This window comes from Perca fluviatilis, chromosome 17, assembly GCF_010015445.1.
Source record: "Perca fluviatilis chromosome 17, GENO_Pfluv_1.0, whole genome shotgun sequence".
Lineage (NCBI taxonomy): Eukaryota > Metazoa > Chordata > Actinopteri > Perciformes > Percidae > Perca > Perca fluviatilis.
The window spans coordinates 14,301,585-14,317,698 of record NC_053128.1 but is presented as its reverse complement, the minus strand read 5'-3'; the positions used below and the strand labels follow the sequence as shown (position 1 = coordinate 14,317,698).

General features: G+C 40.0%; 1 protein-coding gene across 2 annotated transcripts; it reads left to right on the top strand.

Annotated features, from left to right (window-relative positions):
* The first annotated feature begins 575 nt into the window (after window positions 1-575).
* On the top strand, window positions 576-16,101 carry antxr2b (ANTXR cell adhesion molecule 2b). 2 transcript variants are annotated; one of them, XM_039778841.1, is made up of 18 exons: window positions 576-862; window positions 1,426-1,497; window positions 3,081-3,152; window positions 3,340-3,421; window positions 4,032-4,136; window positions 4,737-4,805; window positions 6,001-6,081; window positions 6,236-6,296; window positions 8,083-8,178; window positions 9,132-9,201; window positions 12,644-12,722; window positions 13,033-13,128; window positions 13,323-13,373; window positions 14,511-14,606; window positions 14,851-14,911; window positions 14,975-15,024; window positions 15,190-15,270; window positions 15,933-16,101. In XM_039778841.1, the coding sequence occupies exons 1-18, from the start codon at window positions 738-740 to the stop codon at window positions 15,969-15,971; spliced, it is 1,386 nt and encodes a 461-aa protein (XP_039634775.1). In that variant the 5' UTR covers window positions 576-737; the 3' UTR covers window positions 15,972-16,101. The 2 variants fall into 2 exon arrangements, with proteins under 2 accessions (XP_039634775.1, XP_039634774.1); XM_039778840.1 differs by having other exon boundaries at window positions 578-862; window positions 14,851-15,024.
* The last annotated feature ends 13 nt before the right edge of the window (window positions 16,102-16,114 follow it).

The window sequence follows — 16,114 nt, the reverse complement described above, 5'->3', positions numbered from 1 at the left end:
CTTATATGTATGTATGTAGGCTACACTGTTCCAGGTAAATAAATAGCTTATGTATAGCAAATGATAGCCTATATATGCAATTTGATTTAATTGAATTAGTACCTGCCATTGTAGCATTATGCTTTTCTGTATGATATCTTTACTAACATTACCTTTATATTTTGTTATCCCTCTGCGTGCGTTTAAAATATTTGAATAGCTGTTTAAATTGGTGTTTTAGGGTTATGTTGCCTAACGTATTTCCAGGGACCATAGTCGACGTACGGCTAATTCTGATTCATTTACAGGATTGTAGGCTATATGAATGTGCAGTGAACAATAAATAAATGTATTCATTAAATAGCATAATAATATAAGGACATCAGAGGTAGCCTACATACAAACAAATGAGAATTGTATCAAAGCAAATAACAACATGGAAAAATGATGGTTTTTAAATATATTTATTAGCATTATCATAGTTGTGGAGTAGTATTTTTGATACATTGGCATCTACAGTTTAATTTGAAGACTTGTGGGGGAAGCTCTGTTGTGTTTGTATTGCTGCTGGTTGGAGAGTGGTGTGCAGCAGCTGTGTGCCCTGCCCCGTTTATTTCCAACCCAATTCTGTCCAGGGAACCCACATGTCGGCTACTTCCACTCAGCAGTGATTCAACATGTGAACCGCCGGGCTGATGCTGGGAAGATGATGGAAGATAGCAGCTAACCAAACACTGCTGATATGAAACGCATGGATTATGGCTCTGATATGGATATGTTGTCAAATCCTACTTTTTCTAAGTGTCTGTGTTAATGCATCGCTGCGTGATGGCGACGACACTTCCTGTGATGGAGCGTTTGATATTTATTTTGTTTTAGACAGGTGAGTCAATGCGGATCGTATCTCTCTGCATGCATGCAGCAATGTTTGCTTTAATGAATAATGGAGCCACCAGGGACAGACCAATGTATGAATGTAATACCCAAGTGCAGAGACTTGAGTCTTGACTCAGTCCTCTCCATGTATGGCTGTGTTTAGTTTTCCAACTTTCTCTGCTGCATGCATCACTCCAGGCTAGACACAGTGTTGTTGTTTTTTTTGCAGTCAGATGTCTTTACTCGTTTAAAGCTCCTCCAGAGTTCCTCTCGGTGGTGTATTAGGTTGATGTTAAGTATGAATAAAACTAAGTCATGAGTTTACAACAACATATTAAATGATCTGTTCTCTGTTTATTCTATGCAACAACAGAATACATTGACCAAGACCCATTGTGCAGCATCAAAACTTAATTAATGCAGCTTAATACATGAAATATGAGCTGTACAAATTGAGTTTGGTGTATTTGACTGATGGACTGTTAGTACACCTGTGTTGTCTTCAGGGTTGGTGTTAAGTCTTGTGTTGGATATGTCTGATTCTTTCTCTGGCGCTGGCTGTTTTTGCAGGTCGGGCAGTGTGTTTGGACACTGGCATGAGATCTATGGATTTGTGGAGCAGCTCACCAACAGGTTTGTCAGGTAAGCGTTGTATCACTCTCTTCTCCTCTCAGCCCTTTCTCAGATTTTAGGAATTTATACTAAATAGTCTCCATAAAATATGGAATATTACAAAACATTTGATAGCACAGTTCAAAACCAAGTGAAAAATGCTTTCCAGACAACCAGGAATAAAAAAAAGTTTTTTTTTTTTTTAAACACTGAGGTGTTGTTATGGGTTTTTAAATTATAGTACAAACCGTAGTAGTGAGTAGAAAGTAGGCCATATCTATTTTGGGCAGCAGACATTATACAAGGCCACCAACTGCTCTAAAACCTCTCTGGGGAATATTGCAGAGGGTGTGTGTGTGTGTGTGTGTGTGTGTGTGTGTGTGTGTGTGTGTGTGTGTGTGTGTGTGTGTGTGTGTGTGTGTGTGTGTGTGTGTGTGTGTGCGCGCGCGTGTGTGCGTGCATTAGTGTGTGTGTGTGATATCTTTAGGTTTAATAAGAGGTTGCTAAATATGAGAGCAAAACATCTGGCCAGATGTTGAAGTTGGCACTGACCACAACAGACAAAGGTCCAGTTCTCCTTCACAGCCCGAAGGGTAGAGCAAGAAAGTAACAGTGGCAAATTTAGGGGTTCAATTTCCTACTATGTGGAGATCAGTGGGTGAGCAAGGCACTGAGATTGTCTCGTGTTGTCTAGTGATTCTGATATTATATATATATATATATATATATATATATATATATATATGACATTTTAATGGAATGAAATGCTGCTTGATGAATTGTAATGTTAATTTCATGGTTTATTAACGTATGTCATGTCATGTTATGATGTTATACAACATGTTAATAATCTGCTTTGTCATGTTATGTAAAGAAATTCATTTTAAATGTATTGCTGTTTTGTGGCATTACATAACAATACACTTCCTTATTTCACATTAAAAAGTCACATAATGTCATGTTCTGTGTTTATACATAAACAACACTGAAATAATATAATAATAATAATAATAATAATAATATAATAATAATATGTAATAATAATAATGTATAATATAAACAACACTGTTTATATAAATGTTGTTTATATAAGTTATCATTATTATGGTGTGCTAGGGTTTTTCACGTCCTTTAATATTATTAGATTAGATTTATCTTGATTGTCATTGCACCCAGTAAGTACCAGTACAACAAAATATAGATAATAGTAGGAAAAGTACCTATAAACATATATAAAGATAAACTTTAAGAAGGGTCTTGTTTTGCACATGTCACCATATTGGAACACCATGCCAAAAAGTAACGCAATTTATGTAATGTTTTGTTTCAGTATATATATATATATATATATATATATATATATATATATATATATATATATATATATATATATATATATCATCATATCATTATTATCGTATTTCATCAAGTCCTAATTGCCATTAATGTTTACACCCTACCAGTAATATATTTTCTGTCCAATCATAAGCAAATTAATATTTAATAGCAGTTACAGGAATCCTTTTTGTTGACGCGAGGACCAAACCCACTTATAATGTTTCCCCTTTTGTGCTGCAGATAAGATTCACAAGCTTCCTGTTTGTGTGTTTCAGTCCCAGGATGAGGGTTTCCTACATAGTCTTTTCAGCCAGAGCAATTGTAATATTGCCACTAACGGGAGACAGGTACCAGCTTCATGTTTTCAAACTTCCTTCATCTCTTTCTCTCCTTTTCTGCCTTACTGCCTAACCCATCTTCCTCCTCACCATTGAAAAACAGCATGCCACTGATAACAAGATCACACAGAAACTAAGCTCTTATCAGTCTCTATTTAACCTGTGTTGTCCAATGTTTTGTGGTCTGGCTGCGCAGGTCTAAGATCGATGAGGGTCTGGAGAAGCTGAGCCAAATCAAACCTGCCGGTGAAACTTACATGCACGAAGGCATGAAAGCGGTAGGTACGCTCAGTGGGGTAGCACAGAATTCTGGACTCTGTACATAGGCATTCTCTATGGGCCTCTCCCCGCATCCACGGCTATTCATTCTAGTATCTTTGTGGGCCCTCCTCACATGAGGGCCCTGTATACTCAGTCCACTTTCCCCCCCAGTCCGACACCCCTAGGTACGTTCATCTAACATTATGATTGCCTGCCAGGAACCTTATTTCTAACACCGATGGTCACTTTAGTGGGTTTTTTTTTTAACATGAACTGCCACTTAAAGGGGACATTTAACACATCAACAAACTAAACGTGCTTTAATTTTTAGAATAGAGTATGTAAAATCTACTTTAAAACACTTACACAACCAACAAACGGTTGGTTGCGGGCTATGTGCCTTGTATATTTTGGTCCATTGTGTCATACTGTATACTGGTATTTTAAAGTAAATTAGATATGTTATCGGATATTTCACGCAGCTCCAATCGGGTCTGGCAACAGAAAATGTTTCAGCAATCCAAAACATGCAACAGTGAAAGTGTCATTATCATTTTAGGAGCAGCAAACGTGCACAGTGTATGTGTGAGTATCGCTATTTAGACTGAAGAGTCTTTCACTCTTCAGGTGTCAGAGCAGATGAAGACACAAACTGCACCGTCATCCAGCATCATTATCGTTCTGACTGATGGCAAGCTGGAGGTTTTCCCCTTTGAACTGACTCTACAGGAGGTATCTCACACACACACACACACACACACACACACACACACACACACACACACACACACACACACACACACACACACACACACACAGAGCAGACACACGTTGCTGAAGAGTATTCTAATGGTTCTTATTTTTTGTATTTTTACGATGTTTTCATGTGCTCTGTCTTCTTTTTGTTGTTTTTTTTATCTTGGGTTTCAAACAAAATGAATGATTGAGGAGACACACTGACCGACACATACTTCTCGAATCCCTCTGTTGTTTTACTGAATTACAACACTCAAGGATATGTGTGTCATGTTGCATGAAATGAGCCAGTTGCTACATGGAATCAGCAAAACATGTATCACTTTAAAACCATATGGTATGTTTTGGAAAATGGCAAGTTTTAATTTATATACACACACACACACACACACACACACACACACACACACACACACACACACACACACACACACACAGAGTTTGACATTAAACGATCTGTAACAAGATAAACCACTCGTGATCTTTTATCAATGATTTATTTCATAAACATAGGTTTACTGTATGTCAGTAGAAGCAGAACTTGATTTAGGACTTTCTTTGCATTTTGCTTCCCAGGCTGACAAAGCCAGAGGGTTCGGAGCCAGAGTGTACTGTGTCGGGGTCATGGACTTTGACCACAAACAGGTAGAGGACGTTAACTCGCTGGCCTCTGACTGCCATGCAGCACTGTGAGAAAGAAAACACTTCTCTCTGTTACTTGTTTAAACACTGAGCTTGTATTTGTCTTTCTGTGTGTGTGTGTGTTTGTGTGTGTTAGCGTGTGTTAGGTTAGGTTGTGGTCAGATCTTCAATAGACTGCTGTTTTTGGCCCAGATTTATTAACACGCCTTGACCTTGTTGCTTGGTCAGTTTAAGTTCAACTGGAACCTCCTAAGGACAGAACAGCAGGGATTTATAGTGTGTGGTTTATGCTGCATTTGGTTTATGTCAAAACATGGAATCATTTATTTGAGGCAGCATGTTTTGAGTTATCATATCCTCGGAGAGACTTTGATTTATTCCTGTGCAGGTATCAAGTTATTGAAAGGGAGCATTGTGTTCAGGACAAAGAAATCAGAATGAAATTTTAATGTGTCCTCAACGGTGTTTTTCATGCTGAATAAGAATCAGCCCAACTGTCTACTTTGTTGACTGTAAGAAATACAAAGATTGAAATGTATCCTATAAAATAACAAAATGTTTAAGAACCATTGGTTCTCAGTGTTTGTAGCCATGATCTTTACTACAGTCAGCATCAGGTCATAAGTTATCCTTAATCAAATCTACAGTGCAAGGGGAAAAAAAGGTAATTACATTAGTTGAGAAAGACGATACTACAATATTTCATTTAAAGTGGCATCCATTGTTGCGCAATCCCCGCCCTGAAGCATTCCTTAATCACATTATAGTGACAGTATTGATCTGTATAATAAGTATTCATAAGCATATCTGAATGGCTTCAAAATGACATAAGTCATGACAGGGAAAGTCTCCAGTAGTCAGTGGGTGCAAGGGTTTCTCTGCCCGGTTACTAACCCAGTGTACTTTGTGGTCTGCGTAGGGAAGTAATTACATCACTCTCTAATCAAATAATGACGGGCAAGCTTCCTGTTCTGCAATCATTAAAGCAGGAGTTGAAAGCTTCAGCCAGCTGTCCAGAGCTTTCATCTCCTAGAAACAGCCTTTTCCTCCCTAAACGCTGCTAATGCACTGAACCCAAGCGAGCAGACGACCTCCCAGAGAGGCAGCAAAAAAAATGAACACTGAAATGTAAACTGTTGATATACTGTATAACATAAAATGAAGTTGAAGGTAGGTCAGCTTTTCATTTTTGTCTCAGCTTGCTGAAATAGCAGACGGCACAGAACAAGTCTTCCCGGTGCTGTCCGGGTTTCATGCCCTCAAAGACATCGTCAACTCGGTGAGCTCATGTCATCACATATACATATATATATATATATATATATATATATATATATATATATATATATATATAACAGTACACAAAAACATTCAGCGGCACACAGCGTGAACGTAGCATCAGACTTACAACCGTCATCTGTATCTCCACACAGATCCTGAAGCAGACGTGCGCAGATGTATTCACAATAGAGCCGTCGAGTGTTTGTGTGAATGGTAAGTGTTACAAAGGCACTAAAGCTGACCTGGGCTCGTTACACAAAGGCACACGGCTGCTAACATAATCCCCCTGTCTCTTCTCACGTGTTGCGTTCAACGTGAGAATGAAACGTTAGTTTATTTTGTAATGTGTAGGTATGTAGAGATCTTTTAAAAGACATGTAGAATAAATATACCTACACAAGTAGTTATGTATATCTTGTTGTACGTTTGCCATCTTATGGACATAATGTGAAAAATAGTTATTCCACTCTTCGAACCTGTGTTTTTTAGAAGGAACATTCATTTTTGACCAGTTTTGACAGCTCTATGTTTATGTGTATCGGATTGAACAGATCAGATGAAAAATGAAAGGAGCCTTTGGTGTGCCTTTCACAGTCGTTTTCGAGCTGAACAGCCAATCAGATGAATTGGCCGACAGCCGGCGTTCGATTCACGAAGGCCGACGCTTGGGGACGGCGCGGGACACGCCGCACAAACTAGCGCGACGGTCGGTCGCCGTCGGCCCATCTTGAACCGACAGCTGACGGTCGGCTTGGTGCGTCAGGGCCTTAACTTGCCTGGATGAGTGTTTGTCTTTCTTACTTCTAGAGAATTGTGTCCGGCGCTCAGCACCGCCCAAGACGATTGTGATTGTTTAAAAAAAATAAAAAATAAAATAAAAAGCCAATAAACCAGAGCACGTTCTTCTCCCTTCCCGGAATGTTGCGTGGACTAGCCAGACCCTTCTCTGCAGCGCTGTGGAGGAAGGTCTGGCAATGCGAGACTAGTGCTGTGTTACTGACTCACCCAGGATCTGCATGGTTTGGCGTCTGAAGGTGGCTGCTTGCTCCGGTGACCACGCCATAGCTTCGGATCCGCTCCGTCGGCGTCTTTCCCGGGCCAGCCCCGCTCTTCCTTGCTGCTGTAGTACAGGATTTAAAAGGTGTATTTACAAAAGTATGTGAAGTGGGAAAACAAGAAAGGCAAGAAAACTCTCTTTCTCTCAGTGCGTTTCGCCATGTAGTAGCGTCTGGTTTTCCACTGCGGAAGCGATCTCCTCAATGAAACTCCACCATCATCTCCCCCACACACACACACACCTGCGAATCGGGGTTATCAGCCGTCACACAAACACCCCCCCCCCCCCTCTCCCCTCCCCCCCTCTTGTCACACGTCAGTGCTTGCCCTGTCAAACGGCTACTCAAAAGACCGGGTGTAACATAAGTTAGTGGTGAAGAGTTTGTAATGTTTGAATATAATAATGCACTAAACATATGGTGTAAATGATTATGTCAAATGCATTTTTAGCAACACTAACTTTAGTCTTTAGTCTGTCGGTTGGTCCGGACTGAAGATTATTCTAATGGTTCTTATTTTTTGGGGATTTTTTTTAACGATGTTTTCATGTGCTCTGTGTTCTTTTTGTTGTTTTTATCCAGCGTTTCAATCAAAATGAAGGTTGTTTGAGGAGACACACTGACTGACACATACTTCTCTGTTGTTTTACAGAATTACAACACTCTTTTCAACACTTTTCAGTCTAGTCCAGACTGAAATATCTCAACCAAGATTTGTTGGATTGCCATAAAACTTTGTAGATAGAGAGGATGAAGCCTAATAGGCTCCCTTGACTTCCTTTTAGCGTCACTATGAGGTTCACATTTGTAATTTTAAGCTCAGTTAGTCTTTAGTTTTCTTTTGCTCAATCATTTGCTGTTTAATATGGTAATTGCTGTTTCTGTTTGCTGCGATGTAAGCACCATATGTCACAGTAGTGTAATGTGTGTCTGGTGTGTCTCAGAGTCTTTCAGTGTGGTGCTGAGGGGCAGTGGCTTCAGCGGATCCAGGAGGACAGACAACATTCTCTGCTCCCTCACTGTCAATCAAAAGACATACGGTCAGTAAATGCCACACACTCAAAACGTTCTTCCACAGTTGTGCCTCAGAGGTCAGCGGATTCACAGTTGGCTTTTGCATGCTAATGCAAAGGATGCACTTATTTGAACCTTTATGGTATGAAGCTATTTTTCACGTTTACTCACCATTGAAGCCAAAACATGTGCTCAAGTACTACAATACCCTTTGAGATAGCATCATCTAGGAGGTGAAATGTGATACCATGTGCAGATGTCTGTGCTGCAGTGGAAATCATGACGTCCAGAAACAAACAGTGGCTGCTTTTTATTGACTCCAGCCGGAGAACAGAGGACACATTATGAGACTGAGCAGAGGGAGGGAGGACATGTTCTCTGTCTCATTAGTCTATTAAGAGATCGGTGTCCTCTTAATGTCACTGAGAGTACATGAAGGGAAAACACGTGACTGTATCTTATCTTCCTTTTCTTCGTCTAACCAGCTTGTTTTTATCTGTTCTTCTGGATTGTCTTTTATTCTTTCCATTGCTATCATCCTTTTTGCTTTGAATTTTTTTATTCTGGCTGTGACGTGGCTGTGAAATATCTTTTATGAGGGGAAAAAAAATGTGAATACATGTTTCAATTAAAATAGTTACTGGAGGTAGCATGGCATTGCAAATTACCAAACAAGATTCCAAAATCTTTCTTTTGTGTGTATTATGCACACACATGAAATGTAACATCATGACAGTAAAGGTACATATTACATGATGTACAAATGCTAGGACTGTAAACTCATCCATGATCCATTGTCTTTCAGGACTTGAAACACCCTAAGTGCACGCAGAGGCAAATTTGTTTTGCGAGCCAAAGTGATGATGAACTAAATGATTTGTAACTTTTGTATATTTTTTTTGTAATATTTTTGCGAGAACATCCTTTCTTTATAGGCAGTAAGACTTCTCACAGTTTGTCCGTCTCTATTTCTTGTCAGACCAGAAGCCAAAAGTCATCAGAGACGGCTATCTGCTGTGTCCAGCTCCTGTTCTGCACGAGGTCGGAGAGTAAGTCGAAAACACACACACACACACACACACACACACACACACACACAGACGCAGGTGGCTGTGTGTGATAAGGACAATGTGGAAGTATTAGCTTTATCAGCCCCAGTCCCACCACATCAAAACAAACAGTAGTGTCAGGAATTTCGTAATCTACAGCTGAGAAACTACACTTGTGTTTGAACATTGAAAAAGGTGACTAAAGCTTTCATATGACTTTTTGTTTGTCCTTTCTGTCCTGGTTTTTCTCTACTTTCTTTGTTGCACAGTAAAACCCTTGTGATTGAAATCAGAGTCATGAGCAGCTCCGTACCCCATCAGCCTTTTCTCTCCCCGTCAAGGCAATACTGAGCCTGTGTTTACCTTAAAGTGCTCATATTATGCTTTTTGGCATTATAGCTTGAAATGGTACAAAGGTAAGTGGTGAACTGCCTGAGGTTAAAAAAAAAAGTAAGGTTACCCAAAACTGAAAAATAATGTACATTTCAGAATTTTACAAAAAGGCCTTTTTCAGGGAACAAGAAATGGGTAAACAACGTAAAGCTGTTCTGGAGGTTGATCAAGCTTTGAAAGTTGGTGCTACCAATTCCCACATGTGTTCCAACTTGTCTGGATTACTTACAACCCCCTCTGTTTGTATAAAAGTATTGTTGGAACATACTGTGGTACCATACCCTCGTGAGCATTATTTGAACAGTATTGTACTGCAGAAAGTAGTGTGTTGCCATAAAAATGGCAGGAAAAAGGCAATTAACAATGGAAGAGAGACAGACCATCATAACACTTAAGAATGTTGGTCTTTCCTACAGAGAAATTGCGAAGAAAGTCAAGGTGTGAGTGAGTACAGTATTCTTCACCATCAAAAGGCACTTAGAAACTGGGGGAAACTCTGACAGGAAGAGGTCTGGCAGACCCAAAGCCACAACAGAATCAGAAGACAAGTTTCTGAGAGTCAACAGCTTGCGTGATAGGCGGCTCACAGGACAATAGCTTCAAGCACAGCTTAATAGTGGTCGTAATAAGAAGTCTCAGTTTCAACTGTAAAGAGAAGACTTCGAGCTGCAGGTTTGATGGGTCGAGTTGCAGCAAGAAAGCCATTGCTAAGATGTCAGAATAAGAAAAAGAGGCTTGCCTGGGCCAAGAAACATCGGCAATGGACTACTGAAGACTAGAAGAAGGTGCTATACCCTCTGGTATGCGCCTAGTTGGTCAGGGGTTCATCCTACAGCAAGATAATGACCCAAAACATAAGTCCAAGCTATGCCAGAACTACCTTACGAAAAAAGAACAAGATGGTAAGCTTAAAAACATGGAGTGGCCAGCACAGTCACCAGACTTAAACCCCATTGAGCTGGTTTGGGATGAACTGGACAGAAAAGTGAAAGCAAAGCAACCTACAAGTGCCAAACATTTATGGGAACTTCTGCAACAGAGTTGGGAAGAACTTTCTGAAGAATATTTGGTTTCCATTGTAGAAAGAATGCCACAAGTGTGTTCAGCTGTTATATCTGCCAAAGGGGGCTACTTTGATCAGTCAAAAATTTAGAATACATTTTGGTTTATAAATTGATTCCATGATTTCTTTTTTAACTTAAATTGCTCATTTGTTCTATTCTTTCATTTCAGAGTACAATAAGACATTGAACTGCATGAATTTCAATAAAACCTGGAAAAATTGGGGTGTTTTAAAACTTTTGACCGGTAGTGTATCTTTTTGTGCATGTTATAGGTTTACAAAGTGAAAAAGCCCAAAGTCCACCCCAAAGGGACTTACCATCTCCAACAGAAAACACTATTCACAAACTGCTCCAAACAGCTCTACTGTAGTCCAGCCTTTACTTCAGAGACGAACATGCGTCACTTTGTAACACACGTTATAATGCTCGCCTAGCTGCTAGCGTGGCACGCCCTCATACTCTGCTCCTGACTAGCTAGCAGTACTTACCTAGGTACTGCGCGTGCGACTCCCAACAAAGATGGAATAGAAGTGAGATGCCTCACTATGTAGCTAAAACAGAGAGCTCAACACACAGGGTGAAAAGAGGCGCTGCAGCAATGTGCAGTACAACAAAAATATGGTGTTTTTTGAAAATTAAACCATGTAAACCTATTCTGATATAACCTCTAATTATGAACCTGAAAATTTGCATAATATGAGCACTTTAAATAGGAAAAGAAATTCATTTTTGTGAAAGAAAAAAAATCAGCATGACATAATTTTATAACATCACTACCCTGGCATTTGACAGACAATGCCAGATCGACCCAGGCTAAAAAGAAAGTGCATCATTCGCCGGCACAACGCTATTTCATAAAGCTGATGGAAACTGAAAAAACAACAATAAAACTATTTTGTAGATCACTGTGCGTCAATTTATCCGTTTAGATCCATCAACATTTCTTCCTTTGACTAATCCGAACACTAGGCCTGTGCAAATACAGCGGGTTCAAATTAGAAACTATAAATCTGTTGTGTGCGTGATGGAGAGAGAAAAGAGAACAATGTTTACAGTAGAACTATCAACAGCTCAAAGTGTTGGATGAACTGAAGCCAGTCCGACCAGAATATCTCTGTGGTATTTAGAGAGCGAGCCAAAGCTGATTTAACTTCACCCACTTCAAGCAGCGCTCTCTCGCCCCCTCCTCTATCTGTCCCCAGTCGCCTCTCACTTCCCATGAGGTCTCACCCACTCTGTAACACTCTCTCCTTACTGAAACACCCATGCATAGTTTGATTATTTCTCAGGGACAAAGCTAAAACAATCTCCGCTCAAGTCCAACCCTCAAAACCACTGGAACCAAACAGTATTAAACGGCAAACTATAATGGCAAATAAGGAAATCTGGTCAAAAAATGATAAGCATATTAATGGCAATGACTTCCTTTTTCAGTGAGTCAACGTTCTTGGCACTAATAGCGCTGGAAGGCCAACAGGGAAACCGACACGGTTACCGAGAAACAGCTATATGGCAGTGCTTCTCAAACGTTGTAGCTGTAAACCCCTTCATTAACAATACATCAATAAAACTTCATATTTCACCACCATAAACACGCACATGCACATGCACCCGCTCACCATTCTCCTCTCAATTGTCCACCACACTGACGGCTTCGTGGACATCACGTGTACATTTTAATAGGTCTGGAAGAAAAGCGTTTCATCTCCTGGTGTTGTCTTCTTCGATTCTGCCTAATAATTACAAGGTTCAGTGGTTAGCACTTCTGCCTCACAGCAAGAAGGTTCTGGGTTTGAACCCAGGTCTTCCCAGCCCTTTCTGTGTGGAGTTTGCATGTTCTCCCCATGTTTCCTTCGGGTGCTCCGGTTTCTTCCCACCATAAAGACATGCATGCAACTAGGACTATAGTTGAAAATGACTGGCTAACTTACAGAAATGTTGATTAATGTGCATTGTCCTAATCAAATAAATAAACCTTATTACAGATCAATTGATGTGCTGGTCAGCCTGAATAATGGACAATCCTACATCTCCAGTCCCATCACCATCTATGCTACAACTTGTGTGAGTATTAATCATATAGTACCAAAACAAACACCTTTTTCTTTTTTTTTATAGGTTATGATAGTATCACTACAGTATCAATACAGGCCATTATGCAGTTTGCATAGTCAACATTTTACCCATCTTCTATTATAATTGAAGAGGAAAGCATGCATCTTTAAAATTGGAAATAAGTTTCTGTGAGTAATGGTAAACATGGCTCAGATCTCGGTGGTATTAGTGCCGGTGTAATGATAACACAAGATACATAAACACATGTCCACCCTGCATGATGTAATGGGTGTAGTTGATTAGTGTGTGTTTATTGTAGTCAGATGGGACCTGGGTGCTCTGGTTGCTGTTGGCTCTGTTGCTGTTACTGGCTCTGGCTTTGTTCTGGTGGTTCTGGCCTCTGTGCTGCACTGTGGTGAGTTTACAGTCTATGCATCTCCAATTCAGGCCTCTTGGAAGCACGAACCATAATTCAGTGCTATTGTTATTTATAGAAGCATAGCCCACAAGTTTCAGTGTTGCAATTTGGCCAGGGTTCCTATAGTAACACTCCTATTTAATTTCTCCATAGACAATGGTAGGTTTTTACTTTTTCATATTGTTTTACAGGTGATCAGAGACCCACCCCCCTCTCGTCCACCTCCTCCACCTCCTGTCATTGTGAGTAGACCACAGACTTGTTGAAAAACATATTTCTCTTACATCATCAGTGTCTTATAAATCCATGCGGGCTGGGCACTTGTATGTGAATGAGAAAGTAACCTAACTATCTAACAAACCACAGCTGTGTCTGATAGGCTGCAGCACCTGTCAATCAAGCAAACACACTTCTAAACACACCTCTCTTTTTAACAGAACAAGATATTTTTAAATGCCTCTAAGACACTTAAAATAAGTAGTGAAATCAGCTATTCAACGTTTTTTAAGCCAAGGACCCCTTAACTAAAATCGAGGCCGAGCAGAGACACCCTGCTACATATATTGTATTAAATTAAGTTGCATATTAAACTGGGCCTACAATAACATGTAGGGCGGCCTAAAACCTCTATACATATCGTTTATTTTGCATAGAATACTAAGCTATTAAAATAGCCTAATATTTTTGGCATGATTTCATAAATCATGTTTTAATGTTAAACATACATGTGGCACAGTGAATCCTTAGGATTAATCTATCTACTATGCAAATCTATATCTACTGTGTGGATGGCTATAGTGACTACCTTACCTACAGGCCGGTTAGCAGTAGGGATTTATTATATTTGCTAATAATATGTTAGAGTCATGTTAAGACTTTTTAACTTTTGAAAAAACCTTAACATTAAAACATTAACAATGATTTGTAGGCCGCCCTGCATTGACTCTGAGGACCCCCTAGGGGTCCTGGACCCTCTGTTGAAGATCCCTGATTTAGACCATGAGGATAATTTTAAGTGATAATAATTTCAAGATAGAAGAAGCTGAATAGATAGATATAGATAGATATATAGATGGTGCTCTGTGGAGGCAGCATCTACTGACTGTTAGTGGTACTGCATCACTTGAGCAATGACTTCAGCCAGGGTGGTTTATGTTCCGCGTTGACTCATTTGAAAATGTTAAATAATCCGACCTGCAGCCCTTTGCTGCATGTCATTCCTCTCTCTCCCCTTTCATGTCTTCATCTGTCCTGTAGAAATAAAGACCTAAAAACGCCCTAAAAAATCATCTTTAAAAGGTGCACGACACACAGAGCTAGTTAACATCCCCCCGAAACTAATTGTAAAGTTATTTCAATTTACTTTTGTTGTTTTCAAGGAGCCAGAAGAAGATCTTTTGCCCAAACACAGGTGGCCCACAGTGGACGCTTCATACTATGGAGGCAGAGGTCCTGGAGGAATCAAACGCATGGAGGTGAAAAAAAAATACAGAAACAATAATCATATTAAATATTCATAGTGTTTCACATCGACACCATTGTTTTTAACAACATTCATTTAGGCAAACTCCAACATTTTGGCAGTGTTGACGAACACACACATTGGTTATGGTGGAGTCGCTGTGTGTTCAGTGTCTCTTCTTAACTATTTGGCTGCTGTGCTGCCACTAACAGACAGGTCTCTCATGTCTGTCTTTTGTACCCATGGTCTGTATGTAGGTGCGTTGGGGCCAGATGGGGTCCACAGAGGAAGGGTCACGTCTCGAGAAAGCCAAAAATGCTGTGGTCACTATGCCGGAGGGGGCTGAGGAGCCCATCACGCATCGGCCTCCACCACGGCCTCCTCCGGTCTACAACCCCCCGTCACAATCCAAATGGTACACTCCCATCAAGGTGAGACAATAACCCTGCGTATTGGCAGATGGTTACTGCTTTAAGGCTTAATATCTATCTGATTCTGACTCTATCGCTCTGCCTCACACTCTCACACACAAATACACGCACACGTTATGATGCGCATGTTGTATATCTTTCTTTATCTGCATTTTTATCTTTCAGGGGCGTTTTGATGCATTGCGGGCATTACTGAGGAGACAGTACGACAGAGTGGCAATCATGAGGCCGACACCTCAGGACAAGGTGAAGAAACATCTGCAGTATTTCCCTCCAAATCAATTCAACTTTTTTCTCAGATGGAAGAAAACACGGCTGCTTACCAATTTAGAATACTTTCATCATCATTTCTTCCTGCCAGACTTCCTGCAGTCACCAAGAAATAATTACGCTTTTGCCATAAAGTGTCACCAGTTAATTTGATTAGAGAATAGACCCAGTCTCTTGACTCCACAGCGATTTAATTAATTCATAACAGAAAATAATACAGCCCAACCTCCACCCTCTAATTATCTACGCAACAGACAATTAACAGCTTACTGCATCAACTTATAAATAACGGTCTAAATATCAACGCTTGACAGCAGGAATAGGTTCCAGACAATGTTTTAGGATTGTTGTCTTCTTACACTATTTACATGATGATTTGTCCTCATATTTTAGTGCCACTGTGTGAGGCGTTCTGATTGAACTGATGAAGTGCTCTAATCCAAGGCCAGCATTAACTCAAGTGGGATATTTCCCATTACCACTGCTCAGATAAATAAAAACGCATAAGATGCATTACATCCAGTGTTGTTTGATATATTCTTGTGTTTACAGACTCTGCCACTTTACAGTATGTAATAAACTCCATTTGTGGTCGATATTGATATCTGACTGTAGTGTCTGTCTTCGGTTGTCTCCAGGGCCGCTGCATCAACTTCACCAGAGTTCAGAGTCACTGATGTTCAGACATGAGGATCAACACTTTTCACTTTATTCCAGTTTTTGGCCAAACGTGACAAGTTTGTACACTCAAGAGATGATTGTTTGGATTCAATGTGTATTGTAAATAAAAGCATTTACTATCTATAATATTCTAGTGTTG

What these genes read in the sequence shown, in the direction of transcription:
- antxr2b (XM_039778840.1), top strand. Translation starts at nt 738, where the DNA reads ATGGCTCTGATATGGATATGTTGTCAAATCCTACTTTTTCTAAGTGTC. An exon ending in TGTCAATCAAAAGACATACG is followed by an intron (nt 8,179 to 9,131) that starts GTCAGTAAATGC and finishes ATTTCTTGTCAG; the next exon opens with ACCAGAAGCCAAAAGTCATC. An exon ending in CCATCTATGCTACAACTTGT is followed by an intron (nt 12,723 to 13,032) that starts GTGAGTATTAAT and finishes TGTTTATTGTAG; the next exon opens with TCAGATGGGACCTGGGTGCT.